The sequence below is a fragment of the Engystomops pustulosus genome, chromosome 3, assembly GCF_040894005.1.
Source record: "Engystomops pustulosus chromosome 3, aEngPut4.maternal, whole genome shotgun sequence".
NCBI classification, from domain to species: Eukaryota; Metazoa; Chordata; class Amphibia; order Anura; family Leptodactylidae; genus Engystomops; species Engystomops pustulosus.
Window position 1 is genome coordinate 185,243,002 of NC_092413.1, and position 12,992 is coordinate 185,255,993.

General features: G+C 44.0%; 1 protein-coding gene across 3 annotated transcripts in view; it reads left to right on the forward strand.

Moving 5' to 3' along the window:
- The window catches only part of ARHGEF4 (Rho guanine nucleotide exchange factor 4), a 119,770-nt gene that overhangs the window by 11,659 nt on the left and 95,119 nt on the right, over positions 1 to 12,992 (forward strand). The window contains exon 1 of one of the 3 annotated variants that reach the window (XM_072143301.1): positions 8,558 to 8,667. The exons of the other annotated variants lie outside the window; for them this stretch is intronic. Within the exon in view, the coding sequence (XP_071999402.1) occupies positions 8,665 to 8,667 (3 nt within the window). The 5' untranslated portion in view covers positions 8,558 to 8,664. Of the gene's footprint in view, positions 1 to 8,557; positions 8,668 to 12,992 lie in introns of those variants that run through there. 3 annotated transcript variants of the gene reach the window in all.

The following is a 12,992-nucleotide window of genomic DNA, read 5'->3' on the forward strand; positions in this document are numbered from 1 at the left end:
AGATGCGCAAGAAGCGCTGAAATAATATCCGTAAATGGTAAAAGTTTGCCAGTATATTTTGTGGATAACACAACAGGGTGGCGACAAAGTTAACAACTTTGATGTGGAATCCATGAAAACAACCCAAATTTCTGCCTGACACACCTCGTTTGATAAGGGGACGATGTATGGAGGCAGCTATATGGACGACTTTTGGAGGTAGCAATGGAGACAACGTGTGGAGGCTGCTATGGAGACAATTTAATTTGGTATTGCCTGTATGTGGCAGTCCAAAAAAGTTTTCAAACCAGAGGAGCAGGTAGGTGGCCCTCCAGAAAAATGAAATAGATTGAGTGCCTGTATGTGGCAGTCCAAAAAAATTTTCAAACCAGAGGAGCAGGTAGGTGGCCCTCCAGAAAAATGAAATAGATTGAGTGCCTGTATGTGGCAGTCCAAAAAAGTTTTCAAACCAGAGGAGCAGGTAGGTTGCCCTCCAGAAAAATTGAATAGATTGAGTGCCTGTATGTGGCACTCCCAAAAATTGTTTAAAACAGAGGACCGGGTAGGTGGCCCTCCAGAAAAATTAAATGCATAAAGTACTATAGCTAGAGCCAGTGGGCCCTGTCAAAAAATAGCCAGTTTCCTCTGCTTTAGTGTACAAAGAGGAGGAGAAGGAGGAAAATGAGGAGGAGGAGGAGTGCATAAATTATTCAGGTTGAGCTTCCTTCACCTGGTGGAGATTGGAAATTATGAGAAATCCAGGCTTTATTCATCTTAATAAGCGTCAGCCTGTCAGCGCTGTCAGTCGACAGGCGTGTACGCTTATCGGTGATGATGCCACCAGCTGCACTGAAAACCCGCTCGGACAACACGCTAGCGGCAGGGCAGGCAAGAACCTCCAAGGCGTACAGTGCCAGTTCGTGCCACATTCCAGCTTTGAAACCCAGTAGTTGTAGGGAGCTGTGTGATAATTTAGGACGATGGTATGGTCAGCTACGTACTCCCTCACCATCTTTCTGTAAAGATCAGCCCTACTCTGCCGAGACTGGGGACAGGTGACAGTGTCTTGCTGGGGTGACATAAAGTTGGCAAAAGCCTTGTAAAGCGTACCCTTGCCAGTGCTGGACAAGCTGCCTGCTCGCCTACTCTCCCTCGCTACTTGTCCCGCAGAACTACGCACTCTGCCGCTAGCGCTGTCAGAAGGGAAATACTGTTTCAGCTTGTGCACCAGGGCCTGCTGGTATTCATGCATTCTCACACTCCTTTCCTCTCCAGGGATGAGAGTGGAAATATTTTGCTTGTACCGTGGGTCCAGGAGAGTGAATACCCAGTAATCGGTGCTGGAATAAATTCTTTGAATGCGAGGGACACGGGATAGGCAGCCTAGCATGAAATCTGCCATATGCGCCAGAGTACCAACGCGTAAGAATTCACTCCCCTCACTGGCCTGACTGTCCATTTCCTCCTCCTCCAACTCCTCCAACTCCTCTTCTTCTGCCCATACACGCTGAACAGTGAAGGACTGAACAATGGTCCCCTCTTGTGTCTCGCCAACATTCTCCTCCTCTTCCTCCTCATCCTCCTCCACCTCCACCTCCTCCGATATGCGCTGAGAAACAGACCTAAGGGTGCTTTGGCTATCAACAAGGGAATCTTCTTCCCCGTCTCTTGTGACGAGCGCAAAGCTTCCGACTTCATGCTGATCAGAGAGTTTTTCAACAGGCCAAGCAGCGGGATGGTGAGGCTGATGATGGCGACATCGCCACTGACCATCTGTGTTGACTCCTCGAAGTTACTCAGCACCTGGCAGATATCAGACATCCACGTCCACTCCTCATTGTAGACTTGAGGAAGCTGACTGACTTGACTACCAGTTCTGGTGGAAGTTGACATCTGGCAGTCTACAATCGCTCTGCGCTGCTGGTAAACTCTGGATAACATGGTTAATGTTGAATTCCACCTCGTGGGCACGTCGCACAACAGTCGGTGAGCGGGTAGTTGGAGGCGGCGCTGCGCTGCCCTGAGAGTGGCAGCATCTGTGCTGGACTTCCTGAAATGCGCACAGATGTGGCGCACCTTCGTGAGCAAATCAGACAGATTGGGGTATGTCTTGAGGAAACGCTGAACTATCAGATTTAACACATGGGCCAGGCATGGCACATGTGTCAGTCTGCTGAGTTGCAGAGCCGCCACCAGGTTACGGCCGTTGTCACACACAACCATGCCTGGCTTCAGGTTCAGCGGTGCCAGCCACAGATCAGTCTGCGCCGTGATGCCCTGTAATAGTTCTTGGGCGGTGTGCCTTTTATCGCCTAGGCTCAGCAGTTTGAGCACCGCCTGCTGTCGCTTAGCGACGGCACTGCTGCTGTGCCTAGAGCTAGCGACTGATGGCGCCATGCCCACGGATGGTAGTTCGGAGGAGGAGGTGGAGGAGGGGTGGGAGGAGGAGGAGGCATAGTATGCCTGAAAGACCTGGACCGAGGTAGGCCCCGCAATCCTCGGCGTCGGCAGTATATGACCAGCCGCAGGGTCAGACTCGGTCCCAGCCTCCACCAAGTTAACCCATTGTGCCGTCAGCGATATATAGTGGCCCTGCCCGGCAGCACTCGTCCACGTGTCCGTGGTCAGGTGGACCTTGTCAGAAACGGCGTAGGTCAGGGCATGGATGATGTTGTCTGACACGTGCTGGTGCAGGGCTGGGACGGCACATCGGGAAAAGTAGTGGCGGCTGGGGACCGAATACCGAGGGGCGGCCGCCGCCATGAGGTTGCGAAAGGCCTCGGTCTCTACTAGCCTATAGGGCAGCATCTCCAGGCTAAGCAATCTGGAGATGTGGACATTAAGGGCTTGGGCGTGCGGGTGGGTTGCACTATATTTCCGTTTCCGCTCCAGCGTCTGGGGTATGGAGAGCTGAACGCTGGTGGATGCTGTGGAGGATCGTGGAGGCGACGATGGGGTTTTTGTGCCAGGGTCCTGGGCAGGGGGCTGACTATCAGCTGACACAGGGGAAGGAGCAGTGGTGTGCACGGCCGGAGGTGAACGGGCTTGGTGCCACTGAGTGGGGTGTTTAGCATTCATATGCCTGCGCATACTGGTGGTAGTTAAGCTAGTAGTGGTGGAACCCCTGCTGATCCTGGTTTGGCAAAGGTTGCACACCACAGTCCGTCGGTCATCCGGTGTTTCCTTAAAGAACCTCCAGACTTCTGAAAATCTAGCCCTCACCGCGGGAGCCCTCGCCACGGGAGCTTCACTACGTGACACATTTGGCGCTGATGCACCTGCTCTGGCCCTGCCTCTCCGTCTGGCCCCACCACTGCCTCTTCCAACCTGTTCTGGTCGAGGACTCTCCTCCGTCTCAGAAGCACTGTGTTCACCCGGCCTCTCAACCCAGCTTGGGTCTGTCACCTCATCATCCTCCGATCCCTCAGTCTGCTCCCCCCTCGGACTTCCTGCCCTGACAACAACTTCACCACTGTCTGACAACCGTGTCTCCTCATCGTCGGACACCTCTTTACACACTTCTTCCACTACGTCAAGAAGGTCATCATCACCCACAGACTGCGACTGGTGGAAAACCTGGGCATCGGAAAATTGCTCAGCAGCAACCGGACAAGTGGTTTGTGACTGTGGGAAGGGTCCAGAAAACAGTTCCTCAGAGTATGCCGGTTCAAATGCCAAATTTCCTGGGAGGGGGCAGACTGGGGGGGAGGAGGCTGAGGTGCAGGAGCTGGAGGAGTGCCGATTTCGGTGACATGGGTGGACTGCGTGGAAGACTGACTGGTGGACAAATTGCTCGAAGCATTGTCGGCAATCCACGACATCACCTGTTCGCACTGTTCTGGCCTCAACAGTGCTCTACCACGAGTCCCAGTAACTTCAGACATGAACCTAGGGAGTGTAGCTCTGCAGCGTTCCCCTGCTCCCTCATCAGCAGGTGGTGTCTCACCCCGCCCAGGACTACGCCCTCTGACCCCTGCAGTAGTTGGACGCCCACGTCCCCGCCCTCGTCCTCTACCCCTAGCCCTCGGGTTAAACATTTTGAAAATGAAAGTTATAACTTTAATTTTTTTTTAACTTTTTTTTGTGTTTTTTTGTGTTTTTTTTTTTTTGTGTTTTTTAGTTTTTAAAACCAAACGATGCTATCCTATTGCTATGGCTATTTTCTAGCCAAGTATGAAAGAACACTGCTATGCCAGATGAGATGACGCTGAGTTATGAAAAAATAAACGTAAAATAAAAAGGAAATGGCAGACTGTGCCTAATTGAAATCCAACCCCTAATAAATTTTCCCACTTCGGTCTTTGCAATGGATATGTGTGTCACTAAGCGCTAAACACAACGGTCGCAAGTCTCACTACAAATTCCTCACAATTTGGTAGTAGATGCACTGCAGCAAGGACAGCCACCAGCAGATCAACCAGAAATAAAATATATATAACGCTATTGTAGGCGTAAGTAAGCCGTTTGGATTCTCCTTTGGCTATTTTCTAGCCAAGTATGAAAGCACACTGATGAGATGACGCTGAGTTATGAAAAAATAAACGTAAAATAAAAAGGAAATGGCAGACTGTGCCTAATTGAAATCCAACCCCTAATAAATTTTCCCACTTCGGTCTTTGCGATGGATATGTGCGTCACTAAGCGCTAAACACAACGGTCGCAGGTCTCATTACAAATTCCTCACAATTTGGTAGTAGATGCACTGCAGCAAGGACAGCCACCAGCAGATCAACCAGAAATAAAATATATATAACGCTATTGTAGGCCTAAGTAAGCCGTTTGGATTCTCCTTTGGCTATTTTCTAGCCAAGTATGAAAGCACACTGATGAGATGACGCTGAGTTATGAAAAAATAAACGTAAAATAAAAAGGAAATGGCAGACTGTGCCTAATTGAAATCCAACCCCTAATAAATTTTCCCACTTCGGTCTTTGCGATGGATATGTGCGTCACTAAGCGCTAAACACAACGGTCGCAGGTCTCATTACAAATTCCTCACAATTTGGTAGTAGATGCACTGCAGCAAGGACAGCCACCAGCAGATCAACCAGAAATAAAATATATATAACGCTATTGTAGGCCTAAGTAAGCCGTTTGGATTCTCCTTTGGCTATTTTCTAGCCAAGTATGAAAGCACACTGCTATGCCAGATGAGATGACGCTGAGTTATGAAAAAATAAACGTAAAATAAAAAGTCAATGGCAGACTGTGCCTAATTGAAATCAAACCCCTAATAAATTTTCCCACTTTGGTGTTTGAGGTGGATATGTGTGTCACTAAGAGCTAAACACAACGGTAGCAAGTCCCCCTGCAAATTCCTCACAATATGGTACTAGCTGCAAATAAAAAAAAAAAAAAGTATAACGTTATTGTAGCCCTAAAAAGGGCTGTTGGGTTCTTGTAGACTCACTCCTGCCTAACAGTAAGCTAATAGAAAACCCTAACGCTATCCCTGCAGCAGCAGCAGCTCTCTCCCTAGCGGCATCCAGACACAGAATGATCCGAGCAGCGCAGGCAGGGGCTAGTCTATTCCAGGGTCACCTGATCTGGCCAGCCAACCACTGCTATCGACGTGTAAGGGTACCACGTCATGCTGGGTGGAGTGCAGAGTATCCTGGCTTGTGATTGGCTCTGTTTCTGGCCGTCAAAAAGCAAAACGGCGGGAGCTGCCATTTTCTCGAGCGGGCGAAGTATTCGTCCGAGCAACGAGCAGTTTCGAGTACGCTAATGCTCGAACGAGCATCAAGCTCGGACGAGTATGTTCGCTCATCTCTAGTCATTATGTTATTTTATAAGATTTTGCCTTCTTTTCATATAAGAGGGTATTGAATAGGGGAATAATACCAGTATGAGATACCAGATTGATGGCTGTATGTCCTGTAACACTTCTATCTCCTATCTTATCATAAGGTAAAAGTGATATTCCAAAAATCCACATTAGTATGAATGAGTCTACAATCACACCTCTGCTCACATGATGTACCGTGCTCATACCTAACACTATAGTTCTCATTGTTAGTCAAATTATTTCAGCTTATCCCTGTCTAATGTCTTTAGTGAATTCTAAGTCTGTGGCTCATCCATTTAATCACAAAGCATTCTACATTCTACATACAGAACTGATATCTCCACTTACTCCATACTCTGCCCTATTGTTGGGTGACATCTGAGCAAAAAATTTCTATTTGGAATTCTCTCTTGGAATCTTCTCACGCTTCTAGGGATCTCCTCCAGACAATGACATTTTTTCACAGATGCCAAAAGAAATCATAATGTTCTTAAGGTCATAAACTACATTGCAAGCTTCTCAGTAACTGAACCCACTATTACTAAGTGACCCCCACACAAACTCAGACACAGAAAAAGGGAGTCCTGTGCAGGATACAGAACTCTATAGCATTCAATTCATTCAATTCAGCCCTAATTCTTCAAATGAACTTGCTCACAGTTCACTTCAGTTATACACTGATTAATTTCATAATATATCTGTATAGGTGACAGGGTTTTGATTTTTTTTTAATACTAAGAAAATTTCAAAATCCATTGTAGACACATACATTTAAGTAAGATGCGTCCACCAATAGAGGGAGCTATTGAGCTCAAAGTGTTCAGCAGGCCTCAAATCACTAATCTCCTTTTAGTGATGTCAGTGGTCAGAATAGTATTTTCTGTTACCTCTGTCTATGTTTGGTGAGCGTTTAACTGTTTCCTAATGTCCTAACTATTACTTTTTGTAGGAGGTGACTTGAGCAGATGTTCTTGCATGCCATGTTTCTGTTAACTGTTAGTGGTAACTTTAGGGGCAGTGAGGGGTCAGTTTGGTGTTAGGCTGGGTTCACACCATGTTATATGCCATACATTGTAAGGACACATCAGGAGGATTCCGGCGTCTCCTTACAACGTATGGCACAGACATATCACACTGTATGCCTATACAGTGGGATACTTTGCCTGGGGATCCCCCTCCGCCCTGAATGCTGCTGCCGATGAACGGGGGCGTTCCCCCAGTGATGTCACTGTCATAATATGGACATCAACCAGGTCCTCCTTCCTGTTAATCAACGTATAAGCTCGGCAGGGCTGTGGGGAGAGATGCAATACGCTGCATCCGCTCCCCATAGCTACCCATTACCGCCGCTGAGTGCATAAGTCGCTCAGGTAAAGGCTGCAGTATGAAAAGATTTAGCTTGCTGTCATCTTGTCATTTTGGACGTACAGGATGTTTTGTGGGCAAACGGAGGCAGCAACTATTCCTCTGTCTGCCACTATTTGTCAATGTATATGCTAAGCGTATACGTCGGGTGCCTTCTTGACGTATACACTTAGCGAATACACAAAATGTGTTGTGAACCCAGCCTTAGGATGATTGTAGAGGAAAAGGTCTTAAGAACATTTTAAGGTAAGATAGACACAGGGTCATTTCTTGCCTTTTCATTTAACCGTTTGCTCACAATGTAATCGCCATCATCTGTTAGTTCCCTCTTCTGACGACAATGACCAACATCCATTCCACCATCTGATCCCTATCTCTATCTCGATCCAGTATAGAATTGTACAACATTTTCACTATTTCTACAATGCAGTCTTTCACAATGCCGTCTTTCTAGTGTTTGTAGTGATGTTTGACATATGCCATCTATTGATCACATGACTGTCCTGTAAAAAAGAACCCTTAGGGAATATGTAAATGATGGATGTAGGGAAAGTACTCACAATTTATAGCCTATAACCCCTGAGTGCTCGTGTTAAATCTGTTTGTCCCAATCAATAGAAATATATTTTATATATTATATATTGGTCCTTATTGTCTTCCTTGGTTCTTTATTGTATGCTATCCCATGCAAAGCTTTAAATGTGTGCATTAAAAGGGTATTCCATCCTTAGGAAGTGTCAACCAAGTAAGATAGAAGATCAAAGATCGCTTCTATAATAAGTTGATTGAAGGGGTCATGGAGCCTGGACCCCAATCAGCTTTTGGCAGGGTCACTAGGTTGATGGCTCATGATAAGTTAATATGATACACAGTAGACGTCTGACACTAAGGATATACCTAGTAGTGTAGATTTGTACCGTGTTAGCCATGAGACTAAGGATATACCTTCAGTTGTAATACCCCTTTAAATATATTCCTTTGTATGGAACTTTCTACTGTTGTTTCATGACATCTATCATCACATTTTACTATATCACCGATCACTATATATATATTTTCTATATCACCATATTACATTTGTGTATCTCTTCCATGTAGTGAGAGTGCACTCATACTTTCCATCCACTTGTTTTCATGACATACTTAGTCCCATTGTACATGAGTAACTTTTATTCTTTGTAAGGACTTGATTGTCTCCTATGTTCCGGTTGACTCCCTCTCCACCTTCCTCAGTCTCCTTTGTCTGATTAATTCACTCCTTATACACGTTTCCTCATTAGTAAATGCTAATAGAGTATTTGTAAGGGCTTGGCAAACCAGCTCTCCCAAGTTACTGGGGTGTCTCCCAAAACCATCCACCCAGTCATGTTTCAATTACTCCCTCTGTGAAGGTGGAGACTTGATGGTAACTACACAGAAATAAAACTGTTTTATGTCAGTAGGTTTTGGTTTAGTCATGCTCAATACTTCATAGGACTTATTGGTCAATTAAGGAGAATTTTGTGGACCCTCCTACTTTTCTGCAGAGAAATATGGTAATGTAACTTTTATCGCCTCCATAAGAATCACTGTATTCATATTTATTGCACCTTCTGTATCCATGCCATGTCGGAATATTTAGGATGACCAGAGCCAATTCCTCCCCTAACAGATATCAGGGGTAGGATAGGGCATATTGAATTGATATGCCTGATCATTTTGTTTTTAAGGGAGTCAAGTTGCTACCATAAGTCTTACTCTCTTTTCCCCACTCATACTACATGCCATACTAGACATGCATGGGAATGGGGAAACAGGGGAAATAAGTGTATGGGGATATTTTTAAAGGGGTTCTCCGGCTTCAAATTATAAAACAAATCACTATTAAATGATTGGTCAGCTTGCGATTTTGACACGGCTACCCATTAGCTGTTATGAACTTTAGTCGGACTCAGCAAAAACACAACTATGTCCACAATGTATTGACCATCCTATTAAAACTGCTAAAAGTTTTGGGTAGGAAAATCCCTTAAACATAATGTTAAAATACAAGGCAAATTATAGTCATATGAGATAGTGTGTGACTGACAGCTGAAGACTGTTGCTCATGTAGTATATTAATTACTGGATGATAGTTTTTAAGTGACTCACATCGAGATTTATTGAGTTTCTGTAAAACTTGGTTATAGTCAGAGAAGTTATGACGATGCTGCTGCTGCTGCGCTTCTTTGGAAGTGTCTGATCAATTAAGGCCCCTTTCACACTTGCGTTGCAGATCACGTCTGAGTTTGATCAGGGTGCGATCAGGGTGCGATCAGGGTTTGGTCAGTGAAAAACGCACATTTTGCATCAGAGTGCAATCAGTTTTCAGTCAGAGTTTGTTCAGTGTCTCAGTTTTTCACGCACGTTTTCAATGCAATTTCAATGCGTTTTTTACGTGCAGAAAATGCGCATGAAATGGACTCAGGACTGAGGTCTATCTTTTCTATGGCAATTGATGCGTGAAAAACGCATTGCACTTGCGTGTGTCTCAGAGTGCAATCCGTTTTTGATGCATCTCCATAGACATGTATGGTGCGTTTTTCACACGCGTGACTTGCAAAAGTAGAGCATGTCGAGATTTAAACGCGCGTTAAAAAAACACGCGTGTTCTAGTTCTCTGCTTGTTGTCCTGCTATAGAAAGCTTCTCTGTTTACTTTAAGTGGTTAGAAATCTGTGCATAGTCATGTGATGTCACACGGGTGCACAAGCTGTTATATCACACGGCTCTGATAACTCTCTGTGTTTCCATCACATGACCATGGACAGATTTCTATCCACTGGAAGTAAACATAGAAGCTTTATATAGCAGGACAGCAAGCAGAGATCTAGAAAAACATAAAGATTTGATACAGAATGTTTATTGGAAAATTGTATAACTTTTAATTACACAAACAGTATCAATTATGTGCTGAAAGTGGGAAATCTCTTTAAGAAACTTTCCACATGTATTTCCATGTATTTCCACATGTGTGAAATTTCTATTATGTAGAGATAGTGCAAACAGAAAACAGCTATTTCCCATATCTTTTCATAGGTTTTCAGTTGCACTAAATGAGAAGTTGCACTTCTCATATGGGAAAGTGACACCTTATGGGCCCCTTAACCTCCAGGGCCCGGTTGCGATCGCACCCTCTGCACCCCCTCAAGTTACGCCCCTGACTACTGATGTGACTGTTATGTTACTTATTGAAATAGTAAAAACAACAGGGTGGAAAATATCTATGGGCTAATAATTTTACATCTATTAGACTAAACAAATTGATAAAATGTGTTGTAAAGGCAGCCGCGGAAGGTAAAAACAATTCATGCTCAAACAATGAATGAAATTGCATTGAGTGGAGTGAGAGCTTATCCCTGTAAGCATTTACCCATTCGGTTGTGGTTTATTCTTCATTGTAGTAAGATTTCTGTATAATGAAGTAGAATGTGAGGTTTCTACGATTTGTATGTAAGAGCTCTGACCTGGCAAGTTTATGCTCGGTTACAGCTAGTGCACAATAAGGATTCATCACCATACTCTGATGACGCATGTATGATGATACCATCATTGGTCATAGACCTGATGCAGAACAGTAATGTTGACATTCACTCAGACATAGGCCTCTTTCACATGGACGTATGCCTAGGCAAGCATACGGCCGCACGAGAGAGAGAGACGGGGGGATGATGAACGGCGCTTGGCCATAAACACGGAAAAAGATGGAGCATGTTCTAGCCTTTTCCTGTGACACATGTGCATGCTCACTACACTGTGGCCATAGGCCTATATGGGGACATATATCCGTCCACAAATTTGCGGTCAGATACACATCCCCACAACATCCATATGAAAAGGCCCATAGAGATGGTAAAAGGTTGATCTGTTTGTGAGCCATTTAGCATGCTGCATACAATAAACATCAATTATCAGAGTTATTCAATGTATTTGGTGAACACTAGAGGAATTGACCAGACAGCTCAAGCTGTGTCCAAATGCATCACCCAGTAACTACACAGTTTTGCAAGATTAAGATATAACTCATTCTACTTTAGTTTTACCTGCAAAATTACACAATCATTGGGTGCCTTGGGTGGGCAAGTCATTGACACAATGTCTGGCCATATACTAAAGGTATTGCTGAACAATAAACACTTCCCCTATACACAATATGAAACATTTTGAATAACTTGGCTTGGAACCCCTTAGGAGTCAAGCATATATAGTCCGATCCTAGGCTTTCAAATCATGTTTCCATGTCTCATGGCTCAGTGTGGTGGCATCATCCGGAAAAATCAACTTTGAATTGAGATGTGGAATGGTTGTATAAAGTCATGGAGGCAGAGAATTTAGTACTTCAGTCAACATGAGCTCGAAGATATTATGAAACTTTATAACATAGTGGTAGTGGTTAACTAGGTCAATTTCAGCTGAAAGGTTCCATTAAATATATAATTTACAGTACTGGCCTTTTCATATGTGGAAGATGCATTTTATGGACACCCATAGGCTCCTAAACCCCCTCTACACCCAATAAAGTTACTCGCCTGTAAACGGTAGTGCTCTAAAGTGTATGAAACTAGTAGAAACATCTCTGCAAGCTTCTCTTCTCTGGGAGAAGGTCTCCAACAGAAGGTCAGCATATCCTGAGTCTTCTTTCTAAAATTCTATGAGCCCTTCTTGAGCCTCTGTATACCTACCTCTACAAGGTAAGCTGATCACAGTTCCTGGGACTAAGCTGAGGAGTGCTCCAGCCCTTTTAGAAAGAGCATGGGTAACTTTGGAAATAGCTGGGTCTGAGATTTTCCGCAATTACTAGCAGTGAAGTAAGCATTACATCCACAGACGCTGATGGGAAAACTGTCAAGTGGTTCAGAATATATATGTGCAATATGAAGAAAGATTTTTCATGTGAATAGAATATTTACGCCTTTATGACTATGAGAAGACTAATCTGATGTTGCTCTGAACCCTATCATTTATCAGACGACACCCAATGGGCGCTGCAAACTATTTGGCAATGATAATAAGCCATTTAATTAAAGAATCATAATTCTTGCCAGGAAGGATTTCCGCTGCCCACGTGAATGTAATACTATGGAGCTAGTGTCATCTTGTAGGATCATACATCCAAAAACCAGAACACAAATAGAACATAATTAATGTGTGTGGCGTGTAGATTGTAATGCTGAACAATGCATGTTGTTCTCACTATCTGACATGAAATTGGAATAAAACCTTGCAATTTTAGGCCAATTAGTATTGCCAAAATTATTTAGGATTGCCAAATGCTAAAATAATGAGGGAGAGTGAAAGAAATGTATATGACATTTTTATTACTTTCTTCAAAGTCAAAAATTGATATACACTGATATTACTATGCCTTTAAACAATTTGGGACAACCCATATGATGATGTCATGCTTTTGGAGGCTTCTGATTTATTGGCAACATTTGAGTTAGAGACACACCTTTGAATGTATTTTAAGGCACATCTGAAACCCACTGCTTCTTTGTGTAATACGGTGGTAAAGTCTAAAGAAATCAGCCAAGATATAAGGAAGAGAATTGTGGACTTGTACAAGTCTGGTTCATCCTTGAGTGCAATTTACAGAAATCTGATGGTGCTTCATTCATCTGTGCAAGCAAATATACGCAAGTACAATCAAGATGGGAATGTTCAGCCAGGAAGGAAAAGTGTTCTGTGTCCCAGAGATGAATGTGCTTTGGTACAAAATATGTATATCAACCCAAGAACAAACTTGTTGTAAGGTTGTTTTGCTGAAGGTGGGAATGCCAAACTTCAAAATAGATGGCATCATGAGAAAAAAACATCATTATGAGTCCAAATGGGCAATGACC